Source organism: Alexandromys fortis, unplaced genomic scaffold, assembly GCF_014885135.2.
Source record: "Alexandromys fortis isolate MF-2015 unplaced genomic scaffold, M_Fortis_MF-2015_v1.1 scaffold_83, whole genome shotgun sequence".
NCBI lineage: Eukaryota > Metazoa > Chordata > Mammalia > Rodentia > Cricetidae > Alexandromys > Alexandromys fortis.
Genome location: NW_026068001.1, coordinates 510,711 through 525,532, shown reverse-complemented (window position 1 = coordinate 525,532; position 14,822 = coordinate 510,711). Strand labels below are relative to the sequence as shown.

The window sequence follows — 14,822 nt, the reverse complement described above, 5'->3', positions numbered from 1 at the left end:
GTGCCAGGCCAGTTAGGGTACATAATAAGAGCCTATCTCAAGAAAGCAATAAGTATATAAACAAACAGTTAACTCAATTAAAATTATTTTGAGATATGATCTTGATGATTTGCCTTGCTGGCCTCAAATTTGTGATTTTCCTGGTTAGCTGTGAGGATTTTTATTTGCTTGAAATAAAGTTTCACTCTTTTGCCTAGTCTAGTCTAGAACTCCCAGGAATCCTATTTGATTTCCCCAAATCCTGGTTAGAGGTTTGAGTTGCCGTACCCTTCTCTGTATTTTATTTTATTTTGTTTTGTTTTGTTTTATTTTTTTAGGAAGAAACTACATTTCTGTTTTACCTCCATTCCTAAGTTCTTCTGTCTTCTATCGTAATATTTCTATTCATGTATTAGAAAGACTGGGTTAAAAAAGGCTTATAAAGCCTTACAACTTAGTGAGAGAGAGAGGGAGGGAAGAAGAGAGGGAGGCAGGGAGAGAGAGAGAGAGAGAGAGAGAGAGAGAGAGAGAGAGAGAGAGAGAGAGAGAGAGAGATTATGTGAAGGCAGAGATATTGGGCGCTTAAAAGAAATCTCACACTGGCTCAGAACTGAGAGATAGACATTTATTGGGGGGGGGGGACTTACAAATCAGGATTCTCTGCTTGAACGGTGGATGGAGATGAGATCCAAACAATCTGAACAAGCAAAACGGGGGAACCAGGAGGGAAGAGAGAAGGGGCTGGACACGCTTTGGCATCTGGGTAAATAGTCTATGAAGCCACGCCCCAGTAGGTGGGTTAACCTTCCTGCAGCACCTCCCCTTTTTGTTTAAATAAGAGAGTTCTAAACCTAATACAAAATTATATACAATAAGAACAAATATCCTATTTCAACTAGCTTAAGTCTTGTATAATAAATAACTTGGCCAAGTCATGAGAGGAAAGTAACTACACTTATCTAGTCTCCAACCCCATGGAAGATCCGAGAAGGGAAATAATGTTACTTGAGTGAGTAAGAAGTGCTATCAAGCAACTTCCAAAATGTGCACCAAATGACAGAGAATACCTGAACAATCACTCAGAGTCTCATTTGCAACATTGAGGCAACCAACTTTGGCTAAGGCCTAGAATAACTGACAGACTATTTTCCTTCCTTCCTTCCTTCCTTCCTTCCTTCCTTCCTTCCTTCCTTCCTTCCTTCCTTCCTTCCTTCCTTCCTTTTTCTTTTTCTTTTTTTCTTTTTTTTGTTTTTTCGAGACAGGGTTTCACTGTAGCTTTAGAGCCTGTCCTGGAACTAGCTCTTGTAGACCAGGCTGACCTCGAATTTACAGAGATCTGCCTGTCTCTGCCTCCTGAGTGCTGGGATTAAAGGCGTGCACCACCATCACCCCGCCATGACAGACTATTTTCAAAGGCAAGAAATTTTTCAAAACCGTCTTACCCTGTCTTGGCAAGATCTGACAGTCCTGCTTGTCCATTTCTGGATACTATGTATTTTGTCAGTGGTTGAGGTATGGGCAGTTCCTTGACCAAAGGCCAGTTTTGTCAATAAGAAAACAAGCTCCAAGTGGAGTGCCAGGAGCAATTGTGTCTCACTTCAACCGAACTCTGAGTTATTTAAATGCCATTTTCTACAGCTCTTTGAAGTGGTTGAAGATTACCTATCTATGCAGAATATAATCTCTATGTATGGAGCAATTATGAATGTCTGCTTCCCTTGCTTTGGAAGAAGCACTTGTCATTATTTTTTTAAGATCTTAATTCTTTTTGTATTTTGTGTGTGACTGTTTGTCTGCATGTGTGCATGTGTGACAGGTGTGTGCCTGGTGCCTACAGAGACCGGAAGAAGACCTTGAATCCCCAGAACTTGGAGTCACAGATTATTAAGAGGACTGAGAGTTGAACCTAGACACTCTGCATGAATACCTAACCACTGGGCCATCTCTCCAGTTCTAGGAAGCATTTTTTAAAAAAATCAATGTATATACTTCCTGTGTACATGTGCGCATGTATATGAGTATATATGTGGGAATATGTGTGCCGTGGCACTTATGTGGAGGTCAGAGGAGAAGTTGTAGGAGTTGATTATTCTTTTTTTATGACATGTGTTCTGGAATTTGAACTCAGATGTTCAGCCTTGGCAGCCACTTAACTTTTAAGGCAGTTACATAATCATGTTGTATTCTTCATCCCACCCCTGGCCATGGTTAACACTTTGAATAACAATAGTACAAGAAATTGATATATCTAAAATGCATAGAATATACTTACCTATTTTGGTTGGTGTGTTTTTGCTTTTGTGGTGCTGAAGCCCAAGCCTAGGGCCTTGAATATACTATGTGAACTCTACCTATGACTAACACCACCAACCCATCTTATTTCTCTAGCTGTATACAAAATAGGCAGAAGCAGGTGGGAGAGGGAAGGAGAGAGACCTGTAGTTTTCTGATGCTGTAGGATGACTCCCGCGTGCTCCGCTGGAGAACTAGTCCTTTCTTGTGGTCTGTTTGTGAAGCAGAGCTTGAGATTTGCTCACACAACAGATTTCTCTGGCTCTTTTTATGAATGAACTCATTGCCTGGGGGAAATAATCTGTGAAGCTTTCAGAGGCCTTCTCTTGCCAACAGTTTGGCTTCCTGCTCTCTGCTCTGGCCAGCGCCTGTTGCTTTCCCTTTCAGTGCCTTTCCCTCTTTGTTTCCTACCTCTGGAGTCCACTTGCTCACAAACGTCTCTTAAAGGACAAAGAGATAGTTGTTCTCTGGGGACCGAAGGAAAAAATTGTATCACATTCACAACTGAAAAAAGAAAACTACAGAGTACTGATTCTCCTTGTGTAGGCCGCTAAATTCTCCCCGTGTTTTATGGTTTGCAGAGTCGGAAGTCTATCGAGCTTTTTATCTGTGTCATCTGAAGCATAACCCCTGCTGTGCACTATTCCTTTTTGGGCAAGAATCACTACTTGCCAGCCCTTTAATGTTAATTGTTGTGGACTATTTAAGATGTGTTACATTCATTTATGTTGTGGAATATTTGTTTAACGATGCAAAGATGTGTTGCGTTCTTTTAGGGTGCATTTGTTTAACTCTGTGAAGCTGTATAATTTTGCCTGTCTGAAACACCTGATTGGCCTAATAAAGGCCTGAATGGCCAAGAGCTAGACAGGTGAGAGGAATAGGTGGGGCTGCCAGGCAGAGAGAATAAAGAGGAGGAAAAATCTAGGCCTGGCTAGCTCAGATGGTTGAGCATGAGACTCTTAATCTTAGGGTCTTGGGTTTGCGCCCTCAAGTTGACTGCCAAAATGTAGCAAAATGTAGGGTTTTTTGTTTTGTTTTTAACTCTTTGGGGTCTGCCACCCAGCTCAAATAAATACACAAGACTTGTTCTTACTTATGAATGCCTGGCCTTAGCTTGGCTTGTTTCTTTTTTTTATTATTTTTTTATTGCTTTACAAATGATACCATTCAAAATTTCCCACTTCCTCCACTCCTCTCATTTCCCTCCAACTCCCTGACTCCCCCTCCTCCTCCCCCTCCAGTTCTGAGAGAGGGCAGGGTACCCTGCCCTGTGGGAAGTCCAAGGCCCTCCTCCCTCCATCCAGGCTTAGGAAAGTATGCATCCAAATAGACTAGGATCCTAAAAAGCCAGTACATGCAGTACAGACAAATCCCAGTGCCATTATCGTTGGCTTCTCGGTCGGCCCCAATTGTCAGACACATTCAGAAGGTCCACATGGATGGAGATAGAGACAGAGACCCACATCGGAGCACTGGACTGAGCTCTCAAGGTCCAGTTGAAGAGCCTAAGGAGGGAGAAGAGGAGCAAGGAAGTCAGGACCACGAGGGGTTGGTCCACCCACTGAGACAGCGTGCCTGATCTAATGGGAGCTCACCAAAGCCAGCTGGCCTGGGACTGAACGAGCTTGGCTTATTTCTAGCCAGCTTTTCTAACTTAAATTATCCCGTTTCTCCTTAATTACATTTTTTCCTCTGGGCTCTTTCCCTGTCTTTATTCTTCATGTGTTTCTCCCCTTCTAACTCTGGCTGGCTGTGTGGCTGTGTGGCCGGCCCCTAGCACCCTCCTCTCCTTCTCCTTTCCTCACTCCTCACCCTTCTTTCTCTTCACATTGGCTCACAACTGTTTGCAGCTCCAGCACCAGGGAATCGAACGCACCTTCTGGCCTCATCGGCACTTGCACTAATATGATATACATGCATGCACACACACATGTACACACACACAAATTTTAAAAATAAAATAAAACATGAAGTCTACAGCTAGACTTGGTATCTTTATACCTAAAATTCTAGAACTTGGGAAGTGGAGGCCAAAGAATTAACAGTTCATTAGGGACCCTCTGTTACCTATTGAGTTCAGGACTAACATGGGCTACATAAAATATCTCAAAGCAACAATAACAACTCAGATAGATGAACAAGCATCAAGACTAGGAGTATAACTCAGTGATAGAGCATGTGTTTTAGCGTGTGTGAGACCCAGGGTTAAATCTCCAAAGTTACAAATAGAAACAAAGTGCTCCCCCCAATATCATGCTACTTGCCCTCAACATACACAGTAAACAATTCTAAAGAAATGAAGCAATGCTTAGGAATTTCAGTTGCTATGTCTGTGAGAATTTACCAGCAAGATCGTCGGTAAGGGTAATGGAATGTTCAAAGTTGTCATCGCTTCAGATATGTAGTCAGTGTTCAACCAGCCCAGAGACTGGGAAGGCTATTGTAACTCTTGTTAAAAACTTGACATAGGATCATATGGATTTGATTGCAAAACTGACAAATCACTAATAAAAGGTAAACTGTAACCATGTATGCTTTCAGCGTGCAGTCCCAGTACTTGCAAGTCAGAGGCATGAGGATTGCTTCAGGTTAGAGGTCAGATAGGGCTGTATATCAAGACCGTGCACCAAAAGCTAAATGAGCCTTCTCTTGCCAAGAATTGGGCCTCCTGGTCTATACCTCTGGCTAGAGAGGCAGTTGGATCTCTGTGAGTTTGAAGCTAGCCTGGCTTACATAGCAAGTTCTAGGCCAGCCATAGCTACATAGTGAGATGTTGTCTCAAAGACAAAAGCAAATCATGTTCAAGGGCTCTCCATTTTCCTTTCTGGCATCTGGACTGTTCAAATCCTTTGCGAATTTCTTCTGATTGCAGCAAGGCATGTGATTTTAGCACCAAGGGTGCCTAATGGTGTTTTTGTGCTTTCTCTCATGAATGGCCTGAGAAGAGATATTTACACAATTTACTGTTGTTCTTTTTCTTCCCAGCCTACTCTCCTGGCAAAATGTCACTGAACAGAGCTGCCTTCCACACCCAGCTGTCTCCACTAAAACATCATCTGTCTTTTTGTTGTGTTCCAGGGAGCCTTTGCCTACATAGTCAATTATTTCATGTATGTCCTCTGGGCTCTCCTGTTTGCTTTCCTTGCTGTATCTCTTGTCAAAGCGTTTGCACCTTATGCCTGTGGCTCTGGAATTCCTGAGGTAAGTATAGTATGAACCATTTTTTGCCAAAATTTTCTGGGTATTCCTTCATATACTATATCTTGGCTATCAATCAGGATCAGAGCCAGAGGGCATCTAAGCTCCATCTAGGTTTTCCTTTAAGTCTCCTCTCAGCATTGGTCACAGGATTTGGGCTAGAAGGGAGGAAATGTAGATTTCCTACATATTTGGGGCTTAAATTGTTTTAGTCAGACAACTACAATTTTAGGTTATCTGTTGTAAGGAGCAGCGGGCTGTGTTCCTGCCGCCCCAGCTCCTGGCTGCCTGGCTAGCTTATGCCCCGAAATAACAACACATGGAATTTGTATTCTTTTAAACACTGCTTGGCCCATTAGCTCTAGCCTCTTACTGGCTAGCTCTCACATCTTGATCTAACCCATTTCTAATATTATGTGTAGCACCACGAGCTGGCTTACCAGGAAAGATCTTAACCTGCATCTGTCTGGAGTGGGAGAATCATGGCGACTGCCTGACTCGGCTTCTTTCTCCCAACATTCTGTTCTGTTTACTCCACCTACCTAATTTTCTGTCCTATTAAAGGGCCAAGGCAGTCTCTTTATTTAACCAATGAAATTTATACAAAACAGAAGACTCTCCCCCATCAGTTATCAAGATGCCCTTGCTCCTAAGATTACTTAGGACTGTTACCTGTGACTATTAAGTCACAGTGTTCTTTGGCAAACACTCCAGGCTGTACCTACTCTTTCAGACTCTTTCTTGAACATTTATCTTATTCTCAGAACATTTTATAACCAGAGGGAATAGCTAGTCCTTCAGCTGCTCCTGCTTCTCCATTCACACACTCTCATCCTTACATAGACTCGTTCCAGCTGCTACACAGCCCTTTACTCCCCTAAAGTCCATGGTAGTTTCCAGAATGCTTCTGGCTTTCCTAAGTGTCTCCTGTACTGAGATCCCTCTTGGGACAAGTGTATGTGGTGTGGGGGGGGGAGAGGGAGGGAGAGAGAGACTGGTTGAGGGATTATATAGTTCTTGTAGGGGGGGTATAGATTTTAGCTGTTTGTTATTACTTAGTCTGTATTCAATCTTTCTGTGTTTGGCCTACAGATAAAAACTATCCTGAGTGGTTTCATTATTAGGGGCTATTTGGGTAAGTGGACCCTTGTCATCAAAACTATCACGTTGGTGCTGGCAGTGTCATCTGGCTTGAGCCTGGGCAAAGAGGGCCCCCTAGTGCATGTGGCTTGCTGCTGTGGGAACATCCTGTGCCACTGTTTCAACAAATACAGGAAGAACGAAGCCAAGCGCAGAGAGGTAATGACACGTGAGCTTGAAAGCTTATTTTTACTTGTGAGCAGAAATGCTGCAGTCTTATTGGGGAGAACTTGGGGGTTTCACCCTTGTGGATTCAGCAAGTTCAGTTCTAGGAGTCTGTCTTTTGACCATCCTAGCATGTGTATATGCACAGGTATCTACGGATCGCCAACATAAACTTACTAACCTTGTAAAAGTCTGAAGTTAGCAAAATATCCATCAAATAGGGCTTGAGTTTTAAAAATATATTCTGCTCATATCATAGGAAACTCTGAAACCATTTAAAAGAATGAGATGGCCCTAAATATCTTGACATGAACTTCTGGCAACAGAACACTACAGCTAGTTTGCAACTACTGTTTATTGGATAATGAGTTATTTTTTTAAAAAAAGTATGTCTATACACTTATGAAGAATGTGGCTAGGGCTGATGTGGTGGCTCAGTAAGTAAAGTACTTACCTTGCAAATATTTGATCCCCATGAACCCATTTTTTAAAAGTGGTGCATACTTTTAATCCCAGTGCTGGGGAGAGACAGGCAGATCTTTGGGTCTCATTGACCGGCCAGCCTTGTCTGTTTGGCTGGGACCAGGCCAATGAGAGACACTCTCTCAAAAACAAAGTGGACAGTGCCTGAGGAACAACACTTGAGGTTGACTTCTGGCCTCACACACACAAGCATCTATGCTCACACTTGCATACCTGCATATATGAAGTTGAACACACAAAACTCAAAAATATCTGGAAATAATTTTATTCTGAATTGTAAAAAGCATGCTCTTACGTTTGGTGGGAGAATAAGGCAGTAGGAAAGGAGAAATGGGGACTTGAATTTGTATTATATTTTTATGTGCTACTTCTTAAAAAGACGTTAGGGAAAATAATAGACTTTGCGGGCCTTGCTGTGGAAGAATAAATATAAACAGTGCATTTCAAATGACAGATTGTTCATCTTTTCTTGCTACTAATGCCACATTTGAACTAGTTCCGGTATTATGCCTCTCTCTGCCTGCCTCATGCTTCAACTCATCTACAGTATTTGCACTGTAGTATCACTGTATGTTTTTGGTAGGGTTTCTATTGCTGTGAAGAGACATCATGACCACCGGAAACTTTGATGATGACATTTAATTGGAGTGGCTCTTTACAGTTCAGAGGTTTAGTCCATTACCGTCATGGTGGGATATAACAAAACGTGGGCAGACATGGTGCTGGAGAGGTAGCTGAGAGTTCTACATTTTGTAGGCTACAGGAAGTGGTCTATATAGTATACTGAGTGAAGCTTGAGCAAAGGAGACCTCAAAGTCCTCCCCCACAGTGGCACACTTCTTCCAACAAAGTCACACCCACTCCAACAAAGCCACACCTCCTAATAGTACCATTCCTTTTAGGGGCCATTTTCTTTCAAACTGCCACATTGTGCTTGTGCTAAATCCATCCCATTGTTAATGTATACTATTTTGAGGAATAAGAATTTTTTCTTTTTAATTTTTTAACTTAAATTTTTAAAACTTTTTAATTAAATTTTTTCATTTATTTTACATACTGACTAGTTTCCCCCTCCCGTGTCTCCTCCTATTCTCTCTCCCTACCTCCCTTCTGAGGAGGAAGAATATCTTTTAAAAATTAACCCAAGTCATTGGTTACTTTTATCTTACTATAATAAAGAACCTAAAAAAGCAATCGTTCTTTTTTTATTTTTCTTGAAATGCCTAAAAGTCACAGACAGAGTAGGTCAAGGCCTGGATTGTTTATTAAAAAGGACCTCTTATAAAATTGGAATCCAGTGGTTTCTTCTGAAAATAACAACAGCAGCAGAAAGATTAAGTAGAGACTCTGGAAGCCGAAAATGCTGAGGTTTTAAGCATGAAATAAAGTTTCCCTCAAATGGGGCTGTCAGAAAGGAGAGTGACAGGCCAGAGCTACAGAGGGGCGGACAAGGAGTTGATTGTCATGTGGGAGCAGATACAGAAGCTGTGTTCAACTAGACAAGTTGTTTAACAGGAATAATGTGTAGCAAGTGGACTAGTTGAAAAAAAGCCATGCTAAAGGTCACGAATAAGTGTTGGTTGTTGCTGCCACTACACGGATGGAGTTGAGTTTGAAACTAGATTCCTTGTCAAAGCTGAAATGTTTGTCTGAACTTGCCAGATATTTATTACCTGACATCTTATAACCATTGGGATCTTCAGTGTGTTTTCTCTAAGTTAGATATCCCAGTGTTTGTTCTGTCGTCCTGGGGCTCAGTTCCCTTCTTGGCGCTCTCAGTGCCCCCCCCCATGTTTGTGACCAGTGGCCTTGTCCCAGTGAGCAGATGGGGGAAATGAACAGAGCTGAGTTGGATGGGGGTGCAGAGATTCCCTTCTCCAATATGAAACCCAAGTTTCCCCCTTTACCTTTATCCTAAACATACCCAGTGGAATCCCCTTTTGTGGGTTGGATTTTGGCTTCCTTGTCCTTCTCAAGTGACAGCCTTTGACCTCCGACTTTTCTAAGCTCTCAAGGTTAGCACCAGAGACTTCTCTTTTTTCCCCCACCCCTTAATTTCCTCGGATGGTCTACCAGTCCTGAAGAAACCTGCCTGTTTATTTTGCCAAGAAATATTTCCTTCTTCAATTTTTTTCTTTTGTTCAATTTTATTTTACTACATGCCTCTAAACCATCTCTTTCTGCAGCTACCAGTATACAAGGAAATGGCGAGTTTCTATGAGCACTAGTGTGTGCTTGGCACATTTTCCATGCCTCCATTTCCACATACAAGACAATCCTTTCTAACACATCTTGTTTACTCCCCCCTCTTTCCTTGTGGTGCTTTATTATCTGGCCTTTCCTTACCACCTGTCTTCTGGCCTTTAAAAATCTAGTTGTCACCAGGCACTGGTAGCTCACGCCTTTAATCCCAGCACTCGGGAGGCAGAGGCAGGCGGATCTCCATGAGTTCGAGGCCAGCCTGATCTATAAGAGCTAGTCTCAAACAAACAAAAAAATCTAGTTGTTTCTCTATTTGCATTGCTATAGACCATTGAGACTGAAATAGCCTACAAGGTGTAGGCAATTCTAAATTGTAACTTCATTTTTATGTCACTAGAGCCTTCCATAATATCTCATTAAAATGTTTCCTAACATGTGCTAAGGGGAACGCCCACGAGACCTCAACCCTACACAAAGAACTGCATGCAAATCAGGAATGCCGAGAGTGGGAGAAATAGTCTTCCCCAGGGAAGCACAGCAGCTGATCACAGGATACCGAATAGGCAGCTCTGAAAACACAGATATACATGCAAGTAACATTATATAGACTGAACAGGTTATACTTAGGAATAGATGTGTATATTCATATATACATGTAATAAGAATCAGTAAAAAAAAAAGAAGCCATAGTTTTTAAGAAGAGCAAAGATGAGTAGGTTTGGAGAAAGGAAATAGAAGGAGGAAATGATTATAACGATAATTTAAAAAATAAAAGAAACAAAACTGTATGCAGGTGAAACACCTCACTGCAAAGAACTGTAACTGGGTTTTCAAACTCCAGGAAGGCTGCCAGTTGGGGCCCAATTTAGAATTAAAAAGATGTCTCAATCACAAAGTAAAGTCTCTTTTTTTGTTCAAGCATATGAACCATTTATGTATTCAACATCTAGCATACAGTTTTTGCTCTCCAAGTAAATAGAAATTGTACTGAACTTTGTATGATATAGAACATGTAGAATTTATTTTTAAGATTTTTAATTAAAATATAATTATACCACTTCTCCCCTTTCCATTTCTTCCTCCAACTTCTCCTATATGAGCCACTCGTTCCTTCTCAAATCAACAGTATCCTTTTCCTTCGATTATTGTTGTTACAAACACACACACACACACACACACACACACACATGCACACACACTTAATTATAACCCACAGAGTCTATTTCGTGTTGCTTGTGTGAAAGTGGTCAGCCAGGTAAGGTTATTATTATTATTTTAAATTCTTGGTGACTATAAACATGACTTTAAAAATGTGATTGAATGTAAGAAAGCCATATTATTTTATTGCTGATTTTGCATTTTGGATTGTAGGTCTTATCAGCTGCGGCGGCTGCTGGTGTATCTGTAGCCTTTGGGGCACCTATTGGTGGAGTATTATTCAGCCTGGAAGAGGTAATGACTTCTCTCTGTAAAGCATGTGTATGCCTTTGTATTAGAAATCATGGCCAGTATCTATGTATGTTGCCTAACTTGGTCCTTTAGCATGTAGCCAGAAATTTCTGGAAAGTTTTAATCCTTGAGTGCAGTGTCAGCAGCCCTAGCATTTGATTGGAAACAGCTTTTGCATCCTGACTAAGTTTGTTTCTCACCTTCTGTCTTGTAGGTCAGCTACTATTTTCCCCTCAAAACACTATGGCGTTCGTTCTTTGCTGCCCTGGTGGCAGCATTTACACTCCGGTCCATCAATCCTTTTGGAAACAGCCGCTTAGTTCTGTTTTATGTGGAGTTTCACACCCCATGGCATCTTTTTGAGCTTGTGCCATTCATCGTGCTAGGCATATTTGGTGGCCTTTGGGGAGCTCTGTTTATCCGCACAAACATTGCCTGGTGTCGGAAGCGTAAAACCACACAACTGGGCAAGTATCCTGTCGTCGAGGTACTCATCGTGACAGCCATCACTGCCATCTTGGCTTTCCCCAATGAATATACCCGGATGAGCACAAGTGAGCTCATTTCTGAGCTATTCAATGACTGTGGCCTTCTGGACTCCTCCAAGCTCTGTGATTATGAGAACCATTTCAACACAAGCAAAGGCGCTGAGCTGCCCGACAGACCTGCTGGGGCGGGAGTCTACAGTGCCATGTGGCAGCTGGCTTTGACGCTCATCCTGAAAATAGTCATTACCATATTCACCTTCGGCATGAAGGTGAGGAACCCCTTTGGTGACCTCTGTGTGAATGTGCTGTGTGAATGTGGCCTTTGGCGGGCAAAATTGAAGTAAGCTACAATCTCAACAGCTTTCCCCAGAAACCTTTTTGCCCCCCAATGTTTTCATGACTTGGTGGACAGTGCTAACTCTGTGTCTAATTGCTGATACCTGTATTTGGTCAAATGCAAGTCTCAGGAATGAGTTTTTAAAAGAAACATTATCTCTTTTTCTGTGTACAAGCATTTTCCCCACGAAAAGGATAGTGGTTTTCCAGTTAGTATTCCTGCTCACTTGGTAACAAGTAGAATCCACTTCACAGGTTAAGATTAAGATATTTCAACTATCAAAAACAAATAGCACAGACCGGTGAGATGGCTCTGAAGATAACAGCGCAGGCCACCATGCCTGTAGATTTGAATTCGTTTCCTAGAGCCGACATGGTAAAAGGCAAGAACTAACTCCTGAAAGTTGTCTTCTGGCCTCCACACAAACATTATACACACACACACACACACCACAATATGTATAAAAAATAATCCAAGCACGTTGTTACATAAAGAAGCTACAGAAATTGATTTCGTACACTTAGAGAGTAGAATTATCCGAGGAGTAAGTCTACTGCTCTCGATATCAAAGTAAAGCGACAATACCAATAATTTATTGTGTATTTCAAAAGAGGATTCTGAATGTTCCTAAGACAAAGACATAATAAATGTTCAGTGATAGATATCCTGATTTGACCATTCCATATTGTATACATATATCCAAATATCACGCTGTACTCAATAAGTACGTACAATCATTGTTTCTTACTTAAAAGGGTGTCACTCTTTACCTTTAATATCTGTTACAATCTCCAAGTTTTAGAAGAAACAGAACCAGAGAATTGGTTAAAGCATTGGTTTCCTCCACCCTAGCAATTGTTCCTCCGTTCTTCATGGAAAGACATTTGAGCCAGGGATAGGATGAAGACCCTGAAAAGTTTCTGGGTGCTTCTTGGGTTCATTTCAACATTGTTGTTTCATTGTTGTATTTAAAGGGAATCTTTAGATGTACAGAGCACCAACTTCCTTGCATTTCAATGTCAAATGCTATTGAAGAGCTATAAGCTGTTGTGATTCTGTTTATTATCATTTCCTTTCTTTCATATTAATAGTTCCTAGACGTCAAGAAACAAAGCAGGAAGGTAGATGAATATTCCCTTTTTTGGTAAAGCATACAGATATAGCCAGTATCTCCTTTAAAATTTTTATTTAATTTTCTGTTGTGTTATTATAAGGTACATGGAAACTTCTTCTGCCATCTTTTTTATTTGAATGATGGGTTAGGATGCAATATATGTGTCATTATGAGCACTTTATTTAAGTCCCGGCACTAATATTCACTAACTCTTGACTTTGGGCAAATGACTTAACCTCTCTGAACCTTGGGGGTCTATCATTTGGGAAAAATAAGGTCTAATTTCTGGGGTTATTATTGAGCATCTAGAGCATTTATAAAAAAAAAACTTATATGTAGGCCATCCAGCATAAAACACAGTAGTCAACAAAGCGTAGATTGTTACTGATGAAAATTCAGAATTGGGGGAAATGTCTGCGTATATAAGAAATTCCATCTATTTTCCTTTTTCTTTGGGAAAGGCCTAATTTCTGCCTCCAGTTTTGTGTTGGTCTGGAGAGTTCAGGCTCTTGCCTGATGGACCCCCGAATCAGGGTAAGCTTCTTTGAAGTCATCCTTGCCTGCACGTCCCAGAGAACCTCTAGTCCCTGTAGTGTTACACAGATCTTTGCAGCCACTTGGTAGCATAGTGCATAGTTAAACTGTCGTTGGCCTGTTCGCTTTGCAGAGGGTCAGTCCTCTAGCCCTCCCATCTGCCAGGAACCACATCAGTGCGCACTAAATGCCTCTTCTTTCTCTTTGCAGATCCCTTCTGGTCTCTTTATCCCCAGCATGGCTGTTGGTGCTATAGCGGGCCGTCTTTTAGGAGTAGGAATGGAGCAACTGGCTTATTACCACCATGACTGGGGCATCTTCAATAGCTGGTGTAGTCAGGGAGCCGATTGCATCACACCTGGCCTTTATGCTATGGTTGGGGCTGCAGCCTGTTTAGGTAAGTAATGTTTGCCTTGACTTCAAAGAAGTCACCCTGCCAGTGACATAGAATGAACAGTAATAAGGAGTGCAGTGAACTGTAGAGTGGTTTTTTTCATGGTTATCCATTTCTTGTTGGTTTACTATCTCCCAGACATTTTAAGAAAGGTAATTCTAATCTCTCACATAGGGGAAGTCATCAGAAATCTGGCCATAACTAGCTGCATAGAAATGTGCATCACAGTATTATGTATAGGAACAAAAATTAGGCAGGCGTGGTAGCTCATGCTTGTAATCAGCCCTTGGGAGGAGACTAAGCAGGGAGAATCTCAAGTTTCGGGCCTGCCTAATGTACATAATAAGACCTCATCTGAAAAGCAGCCCAACCTAAATTTGAGCATTAAGGAAATCATGAAATAAATTGTGCTCCATCCATATATTACATTATACAGTCCTTAAACATGATGCGGTTGTGTTTAACATATTTGTGTGTGCGCACATATATGATGCTCGGGATTGAACCCAAGGCATGCTACTCACCAGGCAAGCTCTGAGCTATATTCCAGTGCTATATAGATACCACTGAGTGATACTGCAATACTTCATTTCCCTTTTTATTTTAAGAACGAATCTCACTAAGTTCTTCCGGCACTTGTGATCCTCTTGCCGCCACCATTTGAGTAACTAGAATTACAAGCCTGGGCCGCAAAGCCTCTGTTACGCTTAGCATCTTTCAATGTTACATTTAAAACTTCTTTCTTACATTTCTTTTGTGGCGGGAGAGGAGAAGCCTATGCCACGACTTGTGTGCAAAGGTCAGAGGACAACTTGCCAGATTCACCAGTGGAGTTCTGGATGATCAAACTTAGTTCATCAGGCCGGGTGGTGGTGGCGCACGCCTTTAATCCCAGCACTCGGGAGGCAGAGGCAGGCGGATCTCTGTGAGTTCGAGACCAGCCTGGTCTACAAGAGCTAGCTCTAGGTCTAGGACAGGCTCCAAAGCCACAGAGAAACCCTGCCTCGAAAAACCAAAAAAAAAAAAAAAAAAAAAAAAAAAAAA

General features: G+C 41.7%; 1 protein-coding gene across 3 annotated transcripts in view; it reads left to right on the top strand.

Moving 5' to 3' along the window:
• The window catches only part of Clcn5 (chloride voltage-gated channel 5), a 162,809-nt gene that overhangs the window by 138,920 nt on the left and 9,067 nt on the right, over positions 1-14,822 (top strand). For all 3 annotated transcript variants that reach the window (XM_050160852.1, XM_050160851.1, XM_050160853.1), the window contains 5 exons: positions 5,353-5,475; positions 6,565-6,771; positions 10,834-10,914; positions 11,126-11,668; positions 13,595-13,781. In XM_050160852.1, the coding sequence (XP_050016809.1) occupies positions 5,353-5,475; positions 6,565-6,771; positions 10,834-10,914; positions 11,126-11,668; positions 13,595-13,781 (1,141 nt within the window). The remainder of the gene's footprint in view (positions 1-5,352; positions 5,476-6,564; positions 6,772-10,833; positions 10,915-11,125; positions 11,669-13,594; positions 13,782-14,822) is intronic.